The sequence below is a fragment of the Ambystoma mexicanum genome, chromosome 9 (genome assembly GCF_040938575.1).
Source record: "Ambystoma mexicanum isolate Mex_15411 chromosome 9, UKY_AmexF1_1, whole genome shotgun sequence".
NCBI classification, from domain to species: domain Eukaryota; kingdom Metazoa; phylum Chordata; class Amphibia; order Caudata; family Ambystomatidae; genus Ambystoma; species Ambystoma mexicanum.
The window spans coordinates 920,350,538-920,372,518 of record NC_090931.1 but is presented as its reverse complement, the minus strand read 5'-3'; the positions used below and the strand labels follow the sequence as shown (position 1 = coordinate 920,372,518).

At 45.0% G+C, this 21,981-nt stretch overlaps 1 protein-coding gene across 5 annotated transcripts in view; it reads right to left on the bottom strand.

The window, feature by feature from the left end:
* The window catches only part of SESTD1 (SEC14 and spectrin domain containing 1), a 1,198,983-nt gene that overhangs the window by 52,454 nt on the left and 1,124,548 nt on the right, over nt 1-21,981 (bottom strand). For all 5 annotated transcript variants that reach the window (XM_069616097.1, XM_069616095.1, XM_069616099.1 and 2 more), the window contains one exon: nt 8,138-8,259. In XM_069616097.1, the coding sequence (XP_069472198.1) occupies nt 8,138-8,259 (122 nt within the window). The remainder of the gene's footprint in view (nt 1-8,137; nt 8,260-21,981) is intronic.

Below are 21,981 nucleotides of genomic sequence, written 5' to 3'. Positions count from 1 at the left end.
CGAATGTCTCGACTCTACCGCGGAAACTTTCGAGGAAGTTAAAACTGACTTACCTCTCTTGAGCTTCCCCTTACGCTCCTTCAAGGCTTTCGCCGTCATGGATAGGCATTCCTCACACTCCGAACTCTGGTGTTCGATTCACAGACACCACAAACAGATCCTGTGAGGATCCGTCAACAACATTTTCTTCCCACAGTCTCGGCATTTTTTGAAACCGGACCGAGGAGTCGTCGGGTCGGAGGAGGAAGCCATCGGTTTTCTCGAGGAAATATGAATATATTTCGACTGACGAACTGAGCAACGGTATTCCGAGGCACACGAAGCGCAGAAAAATGGAACTGAGCAACGGACGCTGCGCGTGGCCATTCATAGGCATGATGACGTCGGCGTCGATACGGTGGCTGTCGAGGAACACCTACTCGACGGAGGCCGACGCACAGCGCCCTCTACTGGGAAAAATGTTTTCCGAGCCCAGCAAGCTGGAGATACAAATATCATAGATAAGGAATACGTCGGAGGACACAATCCCTTCGAAGGGAATTTGTGTTTTGTTCACTTTGTTCAACTGCCTGCATTTTTTAGGTTACAGTTTTATTGAATTTTTTAGGTTACAGTTTTATTGAAGCATTTTGAATCATGATCATTCTTTTGACATTGCTTTAGGACACATGTAGTATTGTGTAAAATGAAAATGGTCTTAAACAAGTGCTGCATTTCTGCTTCATTTTGCTCTGTTTTGATCAGCTTTAATAGAGGCAGCACAGTTGCAGCATAATGGGCATTCCATACTTTGTTTTCTTTTCATCACAGAAGCACATCAATTGTGTGTGATGTCTCAAAGTTTTAGAGGAGCCTCCCAGCAAACAGTTGTGTGGCATTTGTGAGAAGGAAAAGCTTTTGGTGTTCTATATGAAGATGTGTTTTATTTAGTCTTAAGATTGTATGTGTCCGTGTGCATGTGCATGCATGAAAGGGCACTGTACATAGTTTGTCTTGGAGAGCAGGAAATAGCTGGGCATGTAGTCTGAACATTACTTTAACTCCCTTTCTGACCACCAAGCCACCGCAAGCAGGTATAATGGATGCAGGCAGGAGCACTGCTTTATATATTTTCAGTGGCACAGATTGTAGAGGTACCTCTGTACAGGACTGCGATATATTCAGACAAAGTAGCCCAATTTATCAGCAGAGCTGCTATACGCATGCCATGGCACAGTGCCAATTATTCACAGCACATCTGCTAAGAAATGTGGGCATGGACTGCTATGTTTTGGGACAGCACCTGCATTTCTTAAAAGAGCTGCTGTAATGGCAAAGAACAAACAGTGTCTGAGCTCTTCCCACCAGCATCACTACAAAATTCCCAAATCCCATTACTGCGATGTAGAAAACTTGCATGGAAAAGAAGAAATGTCCCTCAAAAAAGATTGGGAGGGGCATTAAGGAGGGGTATTTAATAAAGTGTGTGGGTGTGGAGGGGGTGTGCTGCAAGCGGTCTCTCCCTGCTTTAAAAATACAGAAAACGTGTCATTTTACATGCAGGATTTTCGACATTGCAGTAAAAAAATGTGGTATTTTCACGTAGATCCTGCCGACCACCCTGCTGAGCTGGTGTGATGCTCGCTGGCGGACAGTGTGAGGCAATGGCAATGCTGTCATATACTCCAATCCCTCCTACTCTGCCTTGCGCTTTTCAAAACTTCTGCTTCTCCCATGTCACATTACTGAGTCCCACTACCAAAAATCTAGCACATTTCAAAGCATCATTCTGAATCTACTTGGTAGGCAGAATCCTGTGCAGTTCCCTTGGGGACCACTGCAAGAAGATTAAGACTACACGAGTAAGCAGTAAACCCAATTGGTAGCAGTCTGTACCACCCAGATTTACCTTGTAGCTGTGGCTGAGCAGTCCGACTTCTCTCAAGAAGAGTTAGGCAGTATACAGAGGATACACAATAGGGCTAAAAACACAGAGCAAGCAAACACTGACCAGAGCTTTGTATCAAAAGTATATAATTATTTAACACACACACTGTAGAAAATTCACTAGCACTATAAATCAAAAGCAAGTTCCAACACAATCAGAAAAGTATACACACCTCCCTTAGCAATTATTAGACACGTCTAAGTCAAAACACCACTTTTTGAAAGGGAGAGAAAAAGGCAGGTCATAAAGATAAAACAGTTCCCAACACTTTTAAGAGATCAAAAATAAGTTAGTGAAGGCAGGGTCTACTGTAGAGCCAAAGTTCATAGGCCAGGCCCACTTTAAATGGAGCAAGGTGAAATGTGCCCAAGATCACACAGTAGAGAAATGCATTCAAGTCTTTGTAGAAATGTTGAACAGAGGTTGGGGTGGTTCAAAAGGTAATGTTAGAAGGTCTGGGGGCCAATCCAGTTCGAAAACCAAGGATTTAAGGGTCACCTTGAGCAAACCGAAGAAAGGGAGGCCAAGTGGAACACAGTACCTTTAAAGTTGAGGAAGCTCCAGCGGTGGCAGTTGTTCCTGGCAGCGGGTGCAGTTCATGGTTTCGACCAGGGGAAGAGAGGATCTCATTGAGGAGGAAACTTGGAGTGGTTGCACTGCCCAGGGAAGAAACCAGCCGCAGAGTTCGAGGGTTAAAAGGTGCGGTCCTGGTATTCGCGGTCACAGTTGTGAAGCTTGGCTATCCGGCCGCCGGGGTGCTTGGCACGGGCGATTCGACCAAGAGACCTCCTGGAAGACGAAATGGCGAACTGGTTGATCCCACCAGCTCAGAGGAAGAAGACTCTTTCAGCAGAAGATCTTCTCTTGTCGTCGGGAAAGTGGTGAGGTTGTTGCAGCAGGGCTCCACCGGTGGTGTCGTCGTTGCAGATGGCTCAGCTTCTCCCCTCTTTGGATTCCTTAGGTCCTGTGGTGACTTCTGAAGTTCCAGTCCCAAAAGCCCTGCTTTTATGCAGAAAACCCCGCATTCAACAGCCTAGCTGTCACTCAAACATACAAAGTGGTGTGCCGGGCGGCTCACCACTGGCACAATCAGAACAGAGTGTGACTTGGGTTGCTAAGGCAACGCAGTCCAAGGTGCGAATTCCCCCACCCACACATCCTGTGGAACCCAGACAGAGTGGCACCAGTTGGAGGGCTTCTGTGGAGAAGCCCGCCAAAAAGTGGAACAAACGGCCCGACCTTGGTTGGAGTTACAGAGACGGACACAAACGCCATTTTACAAAAGAGTTCTGGCAAAAAGACCCAACTGGCGATTTAATATTAAATAAACAAACCTGTCGTATCTTTAACATTGCACCAAAAAGTGGTGCATTTAAAATCAATGGGAAAATCCCATAGGAAATATTTCGGTGGAATATTTTGCGTGGTAACCACTGCCACCAGCCAGAAACTCGACAAGGGGGGACTGGACAGTGCCCCCTTGGAAACAGACCCAGGGGCAATCGAATTAACCCCTTCCAGTACTTCCACAATATGATGGTTCGTACTGGTTCTGTTCACAATGTTGGACTAGTAAAGTCAATGGTGACTTTACATGCCCTGGGAGACAGTAGTCAGTCAGGGTATGGAGTCTATGTTTGGGGGTCACTATGACACCCCTGTATTACTGCACTGAGGGTGCTGTGTAACACATACACTAAAAACAGATGATACCCTATGGAGTAAAAGACCCCATAGCCCATAAGCACACAAAAAGTCAAAGACATACCTTAAATCATGCCTAAGAGTGGGAGGAAAAAGAGTCTCACTCTTAGCAGGAGAAAAAAACAAACTCCAAAAATCCAGCAAAGCTGCTGGAGGATTCACTAGGTTTGGGAAATTAGCCATAAGAGAATTCTCCCTAACATTACTGACTCATGTAGGATAGACCAAACAGGCTGAGACATTTTGACAAGCCAGTTATGTAAGGCAAGCCTCACATGGAACTGCCAGTGCCCTAACCCTATGTGCCTTTCCAAGTCAACAGCCTGTTGGGAAAGGTAGCTCAGTTGGTCAATAACGCTTCTGCATAGATAACTGTGTAACCTGTTAGTACAAATCCTGTTGATAGTTGAGCTAATGCTTCTGCATCAGAGGTATGTGTTTAAAAAGAAGGCAACATTCAATTGTAACAGAGTTGACTTAGCTTTCGATTGATCAAAAGGACTACTAAATGTTCACTGATTCAGAATGCACACCTCTCATTGGGAATCATACAATTACTGCATTTTTTTTACAGCGACCACTGAAAATGATGACTATTTCTTTCGACCCCATATACATATGGGGGGATGGGTTCAGTATATAATGAATGTAAGGGATAGCAGGGGTACTCCCCCTGCATAACTACGAAGTGAAAAGGGTGTTGATTTTCTTTCAGATAAAATCTGCATTTTTGGGGATCGCAGTAAAAACAGTACAGTGATCACATATATCCCCTCTCATCAGTCCTGCTATACCTTTAATGGCTCAGACCACACACAAACACATCTCATCAGGGATGCTATACCTGTATTGGGTCAGAACAAGCACATCCTAAGAGGACTGCTATACTTGTAATGGCTCAGAACACACATCTCATCTGGGCTCGTATACTTGTAATGTTGATAAAGCATCTGCATACAGACAAGCCTCTAACTCTATAATTCCCAGCCCAATGGCCAAAAAAGGTTTGCAAACTTCTAAAAAAGGAGCACCCAACGGCAAAGCTGCACTGGATTTATAAATGGAAAAGGCATTTTCAGCTTTTTAAATATGTGTTAGTGCTATGTCAAAAGACAAAAAGACAAAAAGGAGAGAAAGAGCAACTCTAAACTCAACCAATACAGGCGAACAAAGTGAAGTGAAGGGGGTGGGCGATGGGCACAAGAAAAAAGAACGTATTAGACAATTCAAAACAGGATTTCGAGCAACAGGAAGAGAGACCAATGAGCTGCCTAAAGGGGCAAAAAAGAAAGTGAGAAGGGAAACAGAGGTAAATAATAGGACACACACACACAGTAGGAGTGAGGGATAGACGCAGAGAAAAAGAGGCATAGAGAGACAGTAAAATAAGAAGACACAGATCAACAGCAGACAGGGAGATCATGAAATAGAAAATCCAGATTAGAGAAAGGCAGGCCAATAACATAAGTGCAAGAAAGATAATCAAAAGAAGTAGCAACTACAACAGAGAATGAAAAAACAGATATATCTAGAGTAATGACATATGAGAGGAAGTGGAGTTACATCAACCGATACAGAACAATGTAGAAGGGAAACAGCAATAATAGAATTTAGAGATGGTAGCGGAAGAGTGACCGAGCAACATACCCCAAAACGTGGCATAGCAAGAGTGAGAGGCAGAACATCAGTGAGAGACCGGGGAAACAGAGTAGAAAAGGGAAGGAGAGATGGAGCAAAAACATGGAGTGGCCGTCAAGCAGGTATTGCCAGGCAGCAACAGTAGGCCCGAGAGGCAGAGAAGTGATGCTGGTAGAGTGAGGGACTTGATTTATGATGTAATTAGCTGGCATCTGTAGTAGTTCTCGCATCGACAAGTTCTTTGTCACTAATGTTTTAATTTTACGCACATATTGGATAGTTGTCAAACACTTTTTTACTCTCTTGCGAAGGAAGAAACACATTTTTACTCTTGAAATTGGATTTACTCTCCAATTCTAAAAACTGGGAGTAAAATACGCTCACACCAAAATCCTTTCTGGAGCATTGCCTGGAAAGGTATAGCACCATATCTAGGATGCGCATGATTCTGTGCGATTCTTTTGACCGGTGCAGAATAAAGCTTGTAAAGAGATGTCCTTATTGATGTGAGAATCAGGCACGACTTTGAAAATTAAGGGTGTATTCCAAGCACCAACTTGTCCTTGTGGAAAATCAAAGTGTTCCTTTGAAGAGAGAGTGTCTCGAGAAAAGGTGGTGGGGGCCCGTATGGTGCCATTTTACCACCAGAATGGAAAGAGAGAATGCATCCAAATTCCTATCGGGTCTGGTGGGCGCAAGACAACACTCAAATTAGACAACTTTAATTGTGGAACAAGCCTGATTGGAAATGAAATGATAAATGTTGTTCAAGAAACTAGGAGGGGGGGTTTACATATCTCTATCCGTGCCCAAGAGCAGACTTGAGCCAGATCTTCTTAAATTCTGGGAACTTCTTAAGACTTACCTTTCTCCTCTTCCTTCTCTCACCCCCTCCTGTGCTAACTCTCCCTCTCCCTTTGCCACTGCGACTGGGCCTGTTCCCTTCAGAGTCAGAGAGGCCAGAACAACCGCCACCAGTCCATCCAGCATCCCTTCTCAGCACTTGCCCTCGGACCACCTTTCCCGGAATAGCCCAACTGGTCCTCCCTGTCTACTGCACTCTTCCTCCCCTTCCCCCCCCCTCTCCCCGGGCACTTGCCACCTTGGCCCTCTCAGCACTTGCCCGGCACTCCACCCTTGGGGACACCCCACTCCTGCACACCTCCTCTCCCCTTGCACTTACCACCTTTTCAGTAGAATTGTCACAAGGCCAATACAACAGTTTTTGTTGTTTTACTTCTTGATTCCCAAGCCCCCATCTGGTCTTGCAGCGCCTGGAAACACCTGTGCCACACAAATGTCCAGTAAATACAAATAAAATAAAATCTGGTATTCGAGCGTGGCAAATAGGTCCACCAGGGGGAGACCTCCTCTCTGAGAACATGTTCCATAAATTCTCCTAATTCAATTCCCCATTTGTGTTTCAACTGAAAGCCTGCCTGAGGAGCCCACCCCTGTTGACACTCCAGCTCGATGAGATGGGTGCAATTGTTTTCCCCTGTTCAAGAGCGATTCCCACAACCCCATCACTAGCCTGAATAGAGGTGGGGACCTTGTTCCTCTTTAATTGTTAATATAGAAGATGGCCGTAGCACTGTTAGTAAAGATTCAAACTCTTACTTACTTACTTGAGGCTACGGCACGTTGATTTGCACAAACAGGACCACAGGTCATGTAAAGCCGGCCCTTTCACGCTCAACCCATCCAGGCAGCGATAGATGCCTCATGATGGAGAATGCTGCTCTGACTGCATGAAGGTGCAGCCCTGCAGTAAGCTGTTCAGCTAATTCCACAATTGGACACCTTTATAAAATAGCGGACATGATTGAAATGCAGGGTGATGGGAGGATGAGATGATATATTTCAGTCAGCTGCAAGGAGTAACTGTAACCTCTTCATTTTGAGAGTTACTGGTAGACCTAAAAAATACAGGGCGCCGTCAGACCCAAGAGTCTATGAAACCTGAGGTAATTGAACCATGACAGAAAGTACAAGGAGGAGGAGTGAAGATGCCTAATCCAGTCCTCAGTGGGAGGGTGAATGGGGTGGTGGGTGTTATCCACCCAGAGAGGTTAACCAGGTACCCCCTGTGGCATGCCCTTACCATTTCTGAGTTGAACGCCCATTTTAGAGTAAAGCAATCTGCTCATCCCAAAGATATTTTGCAGATAGGAACTGCAGATACAAGAGGTCTGCCAGGCTCAGAGTTTTGAGTCTGACACCAACAGAATTGCAAGGCTCAAAGCTCACATTCTGGGTCTATGACACCAACCAAAAATACATTTGTTTTTCTTACCAATTTTGTATGCACTTCTTCTCTTCTTTAAAACAATGATGGGTAGATTTCTTTTTTTCAAACCTAAAAAGAGTTTTAATTTGGACCAGATGCAAATTAATAGTTTATAACCCAAATTTGGTGTAGATGTGTCCAGCAGTTTGTATGCTATAACTCAGCACAAATGTCCTGTGGGAGTCTGATTGTGATTCACCCATAATGCCTCCACATCCACACGTTAATGAAAAAGCACAAATTGTATAAAACAATTCAGAGGCGGCTTTTACAGTTTTCTTTGGAAACAGTCATGCATATTGGTCAATGGATGCCAAAGATACAATTGTCAGTTTAAAGCGATTTCGGGCACTAATACATTTCAAATAAATCACTCAATCCCACAATTAGGTAGAGTGGTTACCTGAAAAGGGGATTTGCTGTGACACAAGATTGATAGGAATACGTTTTACATTCTCAAACTCTGTCTGTTTTTAATTCCAAAGGAAAATACAACACATTTAATGTAACTCAGTCTTGTATATGTTTGTAAAGTTGAATTACTTTAACTTGGTAACTTTAAAACTGCAAATCCTCACCCATCAGGATAAACTACAGGAACAGTTAATCTATCCAAAAGCGATTTCCCAACTGCTTCAACTTCTTCATACTGATCCAGGTCATTAATGTCTTCTGGCTGATCCGGACAATCTTGCAAAATCTGCAACAAATGGTGAAATATTTTGATAGAAATAAGAAAATCGAATAATAAGCTCACTTTTGTATAAGTATTGGCAAGGCCAATTGGTCTGGCTTTGCAAATCTAGAGGGAAAGGCTTTTGTCCTTTAGATTTAGGTACTTTCATGAAAAGAAAAATATAACAGAAAAATAAATGGTACCCTCTACATTTGAAAAGGCAGCTCCATTGTTAAAATAGTAGCCAAGGTGGATTGGTAGCATTCTAAAGGTTTATATATGAAGGACTAAATTCCAACATGGCTGTATTCGGTAGCCACACATACAGTGGCATCTGTGGACATTATTAATATTAACAACAATCACAAGAAAGTAACCTCAACACAAGCATTTAAAAGCAGCATTCAACAAGACTCTACCCAACTTAAACCGTGACACTTACTTCTATTAAATGACTGCCACAACTGCAGAGCTTTTACCCTGATGCACTCATTCTGCATTACGGAGCAGATGGCTATCACCAGGGTCCCTCTACTATACATGTTCATGAACTTCAGCAGAAAGCTAATGCTCTCCTTAGTCAGACCTAAAAACCAACACCAAATGCAAGCAGAAGCCTGGACAGAACTCATGTGTTACTAATGAAAGAGGAGGAAAAATCAAATGGACAAGTAATGGTTGGCAGAATCTCATATTAGATGGTTTCTTCTGAACCGATTTAAAAATAAATGCAACATGTACAGATGCATATCAAGTTCAAAACTTGCTGCACAATTTTAGAAACAATAAGAGGGGCTAGCTGGGTAAAGATCACGTTGGAACCATGCGTTCAAAATCAAGAGTTTGTCCTTTTCTTGGATGAAACCGTCACTATGAATATCAGTAGAGTAGCCAAAGCCATCTCAGCAGGAGGTCACAGGCTCAAAGAGGTTTCTACATCTTCCATACTTGCCCACCACCATGAGTCTAAATAAAGGAGTTGTGATTCATCCCCAAGGGACTAATTTGCACCCGCTGCCACTTGCTGCATTACAGACTTCAAGAAAATGCTTTTTGAAGCAGTGCCCTCCACATCCTCAGGGATGCCCCATTGCTCTGCCAGCTCATGGGTAAGATTACAGTAGCAAAAGCCCCTTAAAGAAACAGTCTCATTTACAGGGATCTTGAAGCAGGACTACATAAAAATACAGAAGAGCCTGAAGAACTGTGCCAGATTGGGGGTCAGAAGACCCAGGGACAGTGATCGATGCTGCATAAAAACGGAGTTCTCCTGCATTGATAGCCGTAGGGACTGATCAGTGCCCCCAAAACACATGAGCATAGCAAGTTAATTGGAGCAAAAAGGCTTGACTTACCTCCAAAAGTTAGAAAAGGTTCAAAACAATAGCAAAAGGTAAGGTGTCAAATTGATGTCTTTGAAGGAAAAGCAGCAAAAAGAAAAATCTTTCATATAGCCCTGCTCTACCAAAACAGGGATCCTTGCCCTGGCCATATCCCAATGTTAATAAGGTGTGTACAGAAGTCCACGTGGTGGCTTGGCAGATCTCACTGGCACTCCCCTATGCAAGGCGGTAGAGGCAGCCCCCCTTCATGGAAAGGGCCTGGAGATCCAACAGAACCTCCTTCCCTGCCCTCATAACATTCTGCCATACAAAGTAAGATCCAATACAATGCTGTTTGTTTGGTCACTGCACAACCCAGCCTCGAGCGCGAGAATGATTCTGCAAAACACTGCAAAAGGATGCCAGCCTGGCTACATAGAAACCAAATGCCTGTTTCAGGTCTAGTTTATGGAATTGTTTCTTTTCCTCAAAAGGATACAGAGGTGTAACTAACAAAGGCAATATGATGCTTTGAGAAATATAGATATCCGACAACTTACGATAAGAATGTAGGCCTGACTAGGAGTGACTTTCTTTAAAGAACTGCAGGAATGGAGGCTTGCAGGTCAATGCCTGCAACTCACTTACATGTCTGGCCAATGTAATGGCCCCCAGGAATGCAGTCTTCAAGGTCAGAAGCCTGATTGACGCTGAATGCAGAGGCTCAAAAGGGGCTGACATTACAAAGGAAAGAACCCAATTGAGATCCCAAGTTGGGAATATAAACGTTGTTGGAGGGAACATTTACCAGCCACTTCAGAAACGGTGCCACCACTGGGACTGAAAAGAAAGAATCTTGCTCTGCTCTGGCAATCTCTTAACCAGAGAAGGAGAGGCCAGATACCGTTTGACTGTTCCCGCCTCTAGGCCCTGTTTGGCCAGGGACAGTAGAAACTCCAAGAACACCAAAGTGGGGCACAACATCAGGTCTGCACTGTTCTTCCTACACCATGCCACAAATCTTCTCCATCTGCACCCGGAGACCGACCTAGCGGAAGGTCTGCATGCAGCCGGCAACACCTTCAATACCTGATCAAGTCCCAACCATCATATTGCAGTCTCTCAAGAGCCATGCATGTAGATTGAGACACTACAGGTTTGGGTGGAGTACATTGCCTTCCAATTAGGGCAAGAGGTCTGGCATCAGCGGAAGCCGTTAGGAAAATGGCCAACTCAAGAACGTCTGGGACCCACATCCTCCTTGCCCAATGTGGGAGCGTTTAAGATCAGATGAGCACATAATTTCATCTGGAGAACCAACGGAATGACTGGAATCGGAGGAGACACCTAGTGATGGTCACAATAACACACCACTAGAAAAGCATCCCCCAATTTCCCACTCCCACATTTGTCGCAGACCGGTCCAGAGACTAGGCTTCCAAAAAGGTAGATCTCCGAAATGTCCTCTGAGCAATCCCCCATTTGCGAGAGACTGAATCCTGACTGCTCATGGCATCCACCAACCCATTCTCCATGCCCACCAGATTAACTGCTGTGATCGAGACCTTGATCTCCAATGCCCAGACCCAAAGCTGCATGAACTCTGTGCACAGAGGTATTTATGGAGGTAATGCATAGTCACTATGTTGCCCATTAAAACTAGGACATTGTTAACAAAGGGGCAGAGAAAAAGCTGCTAGTCTGGCAGTTTGCAGCTCCAGCAGATGATACCATAGGTATTCTACTTGGGATCAAAGTTAGCTCACCTGCAGATCCTTGCAACAAGCAGCTCAACCTTTCAGAGACACATCCGTGACCACCTGAGCATCCGGCCAGGGTGTCCAGAATGGCATCCCCACCATCATGTTGTCGTCCCTGTCAGCCCACTATCACTATGATAGGTCGTCTGCCACTGTCCTCAAAAACTTGGACACCCGACATGCTGCCAGAATACGGTAACCACTCATCTTGAAGTAGAGGTTGTAGGGAACACATCTTTAGCCTGGCCTCTGACACTAGAAAAATTCAGCAGGCCATGAGGCCAAGTATGTGGAGAAAGGCTGAAGCATGGAACCTTGTGACCATTTCACCAATGTCCACCCGAGAATCCAGGCCTGCTCCAATGAACATTCAGATAGAAGCCCAAGATGTGGAGAAGCGAGCAAGTGTCCTTGAGATGCCTTGATACCTGTGCTCCATCGAACCACCCTCAGAAGAGCCAGTCGTCCAAATATGGGAATACAAAAACACGGTTCCTATGGAATTGGGCTGCCACTACCTCCACGGCTTGGTTAACATTCTGGGTGCAGAAGTTTAGCCAAAGGGAAGCACTTTGAACTGGTGATGAGTGCCCCTGATGATGAACCTCAGGAAACGCCTGTGCCTCTTGTGTATCGGCAAGTGGAAATGGGTATCCTGCAGATCCAATGACACTAACCAGTACTGGATTAGTAGAACCTGGAGAACATCTTTTTACAAGTTCCCTATTTTGAACTTTTCTTTCCTCTGGAACTTGTTCAAGCCCCTGAGGTACAGGAAAGGACAGCAACCTCCCACCTTTTTGGGTGCAAGGAAGTAGCAGGAGTACCTGCCTGTTCCTCTCTCCCGGGTTGGGACCTCCTCCACTGCTCCCTTTTCCAGCAAGGACCTCAACTGTACCTTGGGCTCTGGCTCCTGATCCCAAGTGGGGAAAATTAGCAGTTTGTCTGGGGGCGTGCTTAGAAAAGGCAGGCAGTAACCCTGATCAACCAGATGGTGTCAGAGGTGACCTCCTGCCGTCTGCTGAGATGCTCGGAGACTCTCCTTCCAACTGGTGTAGTGTAGAGGGAGATCTCAGAGGTTTTGAGGCAGGTGGTGCCACTGCTGCTGTAACCGAAGATGCCTTGCATTCCACCGCCCCTCTGGAATGCTTCACCAGAGACAAATGAAGCCAAAAGGGTTGTAGCGGCAGAATCCCCTACCTCTTGACCCAAAGGAAAAGGGTGAAGATGGAGAAAGCTGCAGGACTGCCAGTACCAATGACTTTTGCTGTAATCTAAGATTCCTTAAACTTCTCTAAGGATTCATCAGCTTTGGGTACAAAAAGCTGTTCCCCCGTCACATTCCATACCCAATAGCTTTGACTGAACCTCCAGTGAAAATCAGAATCACCGGACATAAGCAGCCCTGTGAGGGTCCATTGAAGTCCACGATGGCTCTCCAGACACAATCCGCTAAATCCAGACCAGCTTAACCAACTGCTTCCTTGCCATCATTAATGTCCAGGAACCCATCTTGGATCTCACCCTCCAGTGAATGCGTCAATGCCTCGGACGTCACATTCCAAAGGACATGTGAAAACTTGGCAAGCACGTAAGAGGTGTTTACAGCCTTAAGCGCCATGCTCCTGGACGCAAAGACCTTCTTTACTACAGTGTCAGTCATCTTCGAGACTGTGTGCGTCGGTAGAGTAGACTTCCACGGCCTCAAGTTAACTGTCATGGCCTGGCACCACCAGGCCCTAGAGGCTCAGCTGCGTTTAGAAAAAGGGTTAATCACCCTGTGCAGGCTTCTAGTTCCGAATCAGCTCTCTGTCGACCGCCGGCGTAGAGCACGGGCGCTGCCACATAACCAAGATTGGATCAGCGATGGGCGCATTAAATGGAAGAGCCGTTTCAGAGTAGGGACCTTTATTGAGAATATCTTTAAGGTCGTATTGCAGAAGTATACACACAGTTTCCACAAATAGCTACCCAGCTTTCACATAACAGGGTGGAGTCGACCACGTGATTGATTCTAAACACACAGCAGCGAGGTCTCGCAGCGGGGTGAACTTCAATCTGCACTGCTACACTGCGAAAAAAACAAGTCGAAAAATGGCAACAGCTGCGACACCACAGGCTGAGAGTAAAAATAGATGGAGGTGGCGCATTAGGAAGAAAAGAAAAACATCTTTATCACCGACCGAATCATTATTAAATTTGACCATCAAACTCGTCAAAAAAGAGGGAATGGTAAACTTCCATCTACCCGGGACAGAAGACCTGAAAAAAAAGCATCCGAAAATACACTAGGAAGAAAAAAGAAAATATTTAATTCGAACAAAAAATCCCCCAACACGAAATAGTGATAAGACATCAAGATACACTAAAACGAGACTGTGAATGAAAGCAATCACCCCTTCATGGGTGCAGAATATTTCTGCATAGACAGATTTTGCAACATAAATGTCCATGTGGACACGAAAACATGTGCCTTACACGTACTACAAAAGCATTCTAAGCGTCCTAAAGACGGTCTCGAACGAGCTCATAAAAAAAGATTAGGCCATAGTGATGCCCGGTTCAAGGCCAGAAACACACTTTGGTGTTGACACTAAAGTGTGAAGGTGTAGGCCCCTTCTCAAAAAATTCTCAAAAAAAAAATCACGGCGGACTTGTCACTCACTAAGGTTACTAACCACACCTATAACTGTTGTGATAATTGATATCCAATATATGTCGATGCAAGTACATAGTTTGATGCCGATATCCTTCAACTGGACAAAATATGTTGATATGTATGTTTTACCTCTTCTTACGTTTCAATTAATGGTTTTCATGATGGTATCTTAATAAAATGTGATGTTTATATGAAACCGACACACTGCATTTCCCTTCTCCTCCACCCTGTTATGTGAAAGCTGGGTAGCTGCCTGTGGAAACTCTGTATACTTCTGTATTCCTGTCCTCATCCACAGAGCCCCCTATAAAAAAGAGGACTTTACATGCAAATTTTTTGTTTACTGAGGTTGTATTGCATCCACACTATGAGGTTCATAGTCAGAGGGCCACAACAACCTTCTGAACTATTTTGTGGAATTGGGCTTGCTGCATCTCCAGGTCAAGGGATGTAGCTAATGGAGGCCTGATGTCAATTCCAGGAGTTCCTTATGTCTGTCATGAAGACAGACACATGGCTGAGCCCTGCACCCATTACCAGCTTCAACCCAAAGGGATTCGGGCCCCTGGACTGCTGCATTGATTGAAAGAATCCCGCCCTGGACTCTGGGCTACAACCCAGATCCTGCAAGATTGCTGGGGCTGAGGGAGCGTTAGCAGTGGACATAATCGACACACAGGGGTCCTCCCATGGAGGTTGAATTAGGGTGCCGCCTTTGACTTTGCAGGCTGAGCTTGAGGGCGTGCATCCCTTCTCTGGCACTTTTGTGCAGGCATCCCAGGATGCGGTAGTCAATGGTACAGCCGATGACCTTGAGGCCGATGCTATTCTGGTTGCGACCTTCGCGAATAAATCAAGCATTCCCTGTTTCAACTCTTGCCTAGATGCCCCCTAACAATCACCCATCTCTGCGGGCAAGTCGCTCTTATCCCTCCCATGCTTGCATTGCTTCTTCTTGTGGAAAGTGTAGCAAGTGAGTGATGAGTCACTACGAGAGTGAGCACACCCTGTCACCTATTTTCTCCGGAGTGGGCCCCTTGTTGTCAGACACTGAGGATTTAGTGGCTAACCGGGTCAGACTTTGATGGGGGTCTTTTCCAAAGCCAACTTCGCTGCATGCTCTTTTAGGTTTTTCAGGATATCTACTGTGAGAAACCTGAAGGTGTCTCACCTGCTAGTCCCCCAGGATGTGTCATTCAGATGGCCAGGACACGGCCATCGCTATTGGATCCAGTGACTGGGGGTGGACCAGTGCTGGAGGATCACATGGATGGGGGGTCTTTGGCGAGTGGAAGTGGGACATCGAAGGGTGAGAGGCAGTATCCACTTCCTTTGAACACCTTTTCCCCATTCTACCAGGTAGGATACCTAGAAACTCAACCTCTGCACCTTTCCCAACACAGACACTTTCTCACAGATAGTTCATCGTGAGCGACAAAAGACTAACACCAGAGCCGTATACCTGACATGTTCCAACGCAAGGGTCAGGCAGAGTCAGGCAATTACTGATAATTACACACACCTGACTTCCATCACACTTCCCCACACGGATAAAAGGCTTAGCACGAAAGCACACTCAGAGCAAGGCAAAACGCATGAGGAAGCAGCAATTCCGAGATGGCAGTTTAAACAGAGGAGAAAGGCAGCGAGACCAGAGAGGACAACGAAGAGGGAATTACCCTTGTGCTTTTCCACCAAGGGCCGCGACTTTCAACAAGCCTCAAAGAAAAGAATTGCAGCTGCCGAATGGTGTAGTGTGTGTCAAAGGTACATGGGGCCCTCCTGCATTGATAGCCAAGGTGGGGGGAAGCGATTGCCACTGGGGTACTGTCCTTGACTCCGACAGCAAAGCAACTCCAGCAAGTACAGCACAGCTGGTGAGTTGGAGAAACTGATAGCAGATGGACTGTGTTATGCTCAAGGTTGCAAGCAGCAACATTGTATGAAGAAAGAAAATTTAAATACAATTGAACTTTATGAAACTGAAATAGGTACAAGATACAGAGTGGTCCGGTGCCAGGTGTGTGCTCACTCAAAGGTCTCGGTACGTCCCCTGAGCGTGTACAAATTATTGAACTGTGAAATCGTAGTGGCAGAGGGTTACGTTGAATTCCGTGCACACAAATGGATGAGGCCAAAGGTAAAGGCCACCCCTCCCTCCTCTTACTCCTTGATCTCTCTGCAGCCTTTGACTTAGTCGACCATAACATCTTAACCTCGCACCTAACCACCTCAGCCTCCGTCTCACCAAACGCAGCCAAATGGATCCAATCCTTCCTAGCCGAAAGATCCATGAGGGTTTTTTTCAGACACTGCCTCAGCAGACCCATCGCCTATCACGTGTGGAGTTCCCCAAGGCTCCTGCGTCTCCCCCGCCCTGTATAACATCTTTACTAAGATGTTATTCCACCTCCTGGATGACATGAAAGTCCCATACACCAACTACACTGATGATACTCAGATCCTCATCACGCTCTCAGGCTCATACGTAAATGATTCCTCCCACCTTAATGAAATTTACAGCAAAATTCAAGACTGGATTGCCAAGCACAGGCTTTGTCTAAACAATGACAAAGCCGAGCTCCTACTCATTGGCACCAAACAACACCTTAACAAACTCAACCCACAATACAATCCATTCAATATAGACGGAAACGTCATCAAGGTCTCTAAAAATGCCAAAACATTAGGTGTCTGCCTTGACTCCACCATGTCACTTTCAAGGCAGGTTAATGCCACAGCCTCCTCTTCGGCCTACACCACTAAACTAATAATGGCATGTAGACCCTTCCTATCTGCACAAAGCTGTATCATACTAGCAAGAGCATTGATACTATCTAAACTTGATTACTGCAACCCCCTATATTTAGGTACCAGTAAGCAAAACATCCACAAACTCAAAATCTTGCAAAATAACGCCCTCAAAGCAGCCCGCAACATCCCATGCACTGACCACATATCCCAAGCAAGACAGACTGCCAAATGGCTCCCCATAAAAGACAGAATCACCTTCAGAACTCTCATGATCACCCACAAATGTCTCAACAACACCACCCCTAAATACCCGGTTGACAAATTCTGCACTAAGACCTCATCTGGACCCACCAGAGCCAACTACGCACACCGCCTCAACATCCCAAATACACTCCAAAAATCAGACGGAACCAGTTTCCAAGTCCTAGCGGCAAAAACTTGGATCTCTATGCCTCCAGCTCTAAGAGACAAACACTCCTTCCTTGCCTTCCGTTTCAAAGTCAAATCCTGGCTCTTCGCCATGATGCCTCCCAACTAAATCAACACCTACGAGACAATACGCTGCCTGTATATTCTGTAAAATTGCCTAATACAGTCCTTCAACTTGTAAATTCCTGTATAATCCTGTAAATTCTTGTATTCTTGCTCTGCCCCTACTGTATAGTCATGTAAATTATTGTGCTGTTGTACTTATACCTTGTTTGTAACTAGCTCCACCAAATATTCCTCTAAACGCCTGGATTCTTGTACTTAAACCTTGTATGTAACCATCTCCATAAGATAAGCGCCTAGCTACCTCAGGGTTCAGCGCGCTATATAAGCAAATAAAACAAACAAACACATTTGAAAGTCTTCGATTGTCTGCAAACTGAAATTGGTCTGAGCCGGCTGAGGGGGGACTCATTGTAGAGAAGGGGTCTGAGCCCGATCTGAGCCGGGAAGAGGGGGATCCTGGGGGAAAAGTAACACACCGAGAAGATATTGCTGTGGCAAATGTGAACCCGACTGAGGGATGCTTGCCAACAAATTTGGTTTGAATCCGGCTGAGGGAAGCAAATTGTGAAAATAGGATCTGAGCCCGGCTGAGGGGGATCCAGAGTGAAGAGTGAATCGCCTGACTTGAATATTTGGAAGGGAACTTTTTTTCGTTGTTTCTGGTACATCAGGCCCTCTGAGGCAAGAGACTTTGAATAAAAGAGACTTGGGCACAGAAGGCCCTGATGTTGGTAAAAGGAACTGTGACCTTGTGCCAAAGAAGGCCAAAAGTGGGCTGTGCTCGAGTGACCCGCCTTGTCCTGTGCTAAAAACGTGGGGAAAGCAGGCCAATGGCCTAAACATCCTGACTTATCATTTTGTGAACAGTTCTTCCTTTTTGTGAACATTATCCCACACTATTTATAGCATAGCGGTAAGGATTGGCAATAGTTTTTATTATAGTATAGGCCCTTTTTATTTGACTAGACTCCACTAGGACTGTATTATTATTTGATGGTCGTAGCTTGCTCCCATCTTAGATTTACGTTTAGATGGGTGTTTTTCATACCCTGATAAAGTTGAATAAACCCCCTTAAAATGTGATTCCGTGCGTCTGTCTTACTTTGATACCATGCCTTCTTTACACTACTGACATGAGCCGCATTGCTCCATGTCATGTTCCACCCCAAACACAACACACAAATGTTGGGTGGGTCGGTGATGGACATTTTGGAGCTGCACAGTACCAGCATCATTTGAAACAATGGCTTAGGACCGCAAAAACAAATTATTAGATTGTGTTCCGAACAGCATGCTGAACACGCTGAAAAAAGGAACCGAGGTAGGGAGTCACAGTGCATGCTATAAGTATGACTGCCGAGGACACGTCCAGAATTGAGGGGTTTTGTAGTGAAGGCACGCAAGAGCCGGAGGGATGGCGTCAAGCCACACTACGTCCCCTGTTGAGGTTTTTCCAATAGCATCTGGCGCTTAAGGATATCTATCAAGATGAAAATGCAGTCCGTTGAAGATATTAATCTTGTTGCATTGTTTGCTGTACTATTATACAAAAGTCACTAACCTGACCCTTCCATGTACCACTGTCATTAAGTCAAAGCAAACAGTTTCAGGGTACATTGGTCAGAGAACACAGTTTAAGAAGTTCCATATTCACAGTGGCCAGACAAAGAGCCAACAGGTGGGCGTATGTGTTTAAACAGATCATATTAACAAGTAATTAACAAACAGAGCCTTCAGAAGTGCTGTAAAATCTTGTCGTGAGCAGAGATATAACAAATTAAACTTACTAGTAATAAATGGAACGCCTAACTATACATGTTGAAAGGCCTTGTTGATGAACACATTAGCTCACAAGAAAGGAAATTAAATGATATTCCTTAACACTTAACACAGTATCAAGATGGTTGGGTAATGATATTCAAAAGCATGGGAGTAATCACTGAGAATTAACAATCTCATATCCTTTTCAGTTTAGGTTTTGGAATAATAAAAGTAAGCATTGACTGATTGTAATGTACTGGATGGACTATATACATTGGATCTCTGCTGTATGAAGCATGAACACAAGCCAAACAAGCCTCTATGAGCCATACCCAATATACAGAATGGGATCAGATGGTCATCCCAGCCGCTGCACTTTCTGCTGTCTTGGCAGTCTGGGAATCAAACATCTTCGGAGATCTGCATGTCCACACTACTAAAATAGTCAATGTTAGTGGGGAAAACAGCAATTTGGTTATTGGCATCTTATTCGGATACCTACGGTAATGGAATATTCTCTTCAACATTCTTATTGTTCGGAAACCCCTTTTCTTACAAATAAATAGTGCCCATCTTAGGTTCCAAGGGGAGAATGGCATCCATAAATATGCCTACCTTGTTAATTATAAGTTAATGGATGTTGTGAGCGTAGAGGAAAGGCAGACCCCTGTGCTATGCTCAATCTAATTAGAGGGTTGGTTTAATCCTGCTGAGTACAAGGTTTGCTTGGGACAAGCTCACCAATTCCCAAAGGTGAAGGTAAGAGAGTTGGTAGGAAACCCGGTTTGTATTGGCGCTGAAATTCATTCACATCTTGTTGGTATTGATTGGTTGAAAAAGGTTGGTACACCTGGATTTGTTACTAAGTCTTGATTTATTACGAACATGAGTGCTAGTGGTTAACTTGGTACGTGTAGTGTTTTTGGAAAAGATCACTGTTACCGCACATCCCGTTCATCAGAGCCACTCCAGCTTCCAAGTGGCTACTCAGCTTCCTTATTCAAGGATCAACATCTATCACCACTCCGTCTTGATAAAGACCTTGGTCGAAACACGTGTTGGCTTTTCTAATGTGACCAAGCACTATATGGGCCAAGTTAACCACTAGCACTCATGTGCTTAATAAATCAAGACTTTGTAACATATCCAGGTGTACTGACCTTTTTCAACCAATCAATACCAGCAAGATGTGAATGAATTCCAGCGCCAATACAAACACGGTTTCCTACCACTCTTGTTAATTATAACAAAAGCCTAAGGGCCTGTGCTTAATTGTGTGGTCAGAGATTAGAAGGCCAACCATCGACTGGTTTACCTATCACCCATAATCTCGGTCTGGTTCACTTTTAGGAAATAAGTCTTCATCCAGGCATTATTAGCAAAAAAACCTGTAGAAAGAAACACTGCCATTTTGTGGTCAAAGTTTTAGATCGAAAATCAGCTGCTCATCATCAGCATAGTTATACACCAAGATCCGAAAACTCCTGAACATTTAAAAGAGAGGATTACTTTATATGCTAAAAAGTGAAGGTGACAAAGCCGAGGCCTGCGGGACACAGTATATCAGGGGCAAAGGTTCTAGAAAAATCAAGGCGAAGAAAGACTATTTGTTTTTGGACTGTTATGAAAGGATGGATCCATTCTAAGGCTTTACCACTGCAGCCTACACCATCCAATCTGATAAGTAAAAGTTCAAATGACTATCGTATGCTGCACACAGGTTTATGAACACAAGAGCACTTGCACCCCCCAGATCCATCCACAGAACAAATGACTTACCACTCTATAATGTTTTTTTCTGATGGAAGTTCCTCCCATCGATTCCTCTATGATATCCATCTCCCAGCACAGGTTGCTCTTTAAAACCTTCCAACCACCGGGGGGGCGCAGAGTGGCTCTGTGTCAGCTCCTTCCAAAGCTCCCCCAGCCGGATATGGTGGGGCCAGTTCATATTGAGGCGCAGTGCTCTATGACCTCAGTTCCACCCTTTTCTCCCCAGCACTTTCACACTGAGGGACCACAGAACTAAGGTGTACTAACAACCCAAAGAGGGGCAGGTATGGAGGGCAATGAGTAATCAAGTACATTAGAGCGAGATAAGAAATGTGTTCTTCTAATGGAGTCCTTCCTCCCACGGATTCCTAATCTATGATAAGGCTCCCAAAGCAGTACAACAAACTGGAGGAGAGAGGGAAGCAAGTACACCACGTAAACCAGAAAATTCGGAAGGACGTCTTGCAGAGCCAAGGTGGCAGCAAATCCTCTGGTGGAGTGAGCTTTGAGACCCTCTAGGACTTCCTTGCCCACCAGATCTTAGCATTCTGAGATGCATAGAATGATCCACATAGACAAGGTCTGCTTATTACAGCCCTGCCAGCGTGGGCACCTGCGTAACAAACAGTTGATCATCAGTCCTGTTCACCCTAGTCCAATAGGGTAACCTTAGGGCCTGCACGGGATTTAGCAGATGGAAACGTTCCTCTGCCTTGGAAGGGTGAGGCAGAGGAAAGAAGGCAGGCAGATGGATCTTTTGAGAGGGATGGAAAGTGAGACCACCTTGGAAAGGAAGGAGGGCCGGACTCGTCACCTTCTCCTTCGAGTTGGGAGGATTAACAGAATGAAGGGGCTCAAATGGAGCGCCAATTAAAAACGTTAATACTACATTTAAATCCCATGCCGGAACAAACTGGCATGGGGGAAACATTTTGTAAAGACACCTCAGGAATTGAAAAACTGTGGGGATCATGAAGGAGCCCTTCTGAGGAGTCCTCTTGGACACTGAAATAGCTGCAAGATACGCCTTCACTGTACCAGTTTGTAGACCCCTCCCGGGCAATAATTAAAGTAATTTCAACACAGAGGAAGTGGAGCAAGTAAAAAGGTCCAGATCCCTCTTGCAGCACCAAACTGAAAACATCTGCCACCTGCAGGCATATATGGACATGGTGACGGGTCTTCAAGCAGATAGGAATGCATCCAGAACATCCTCTGACAA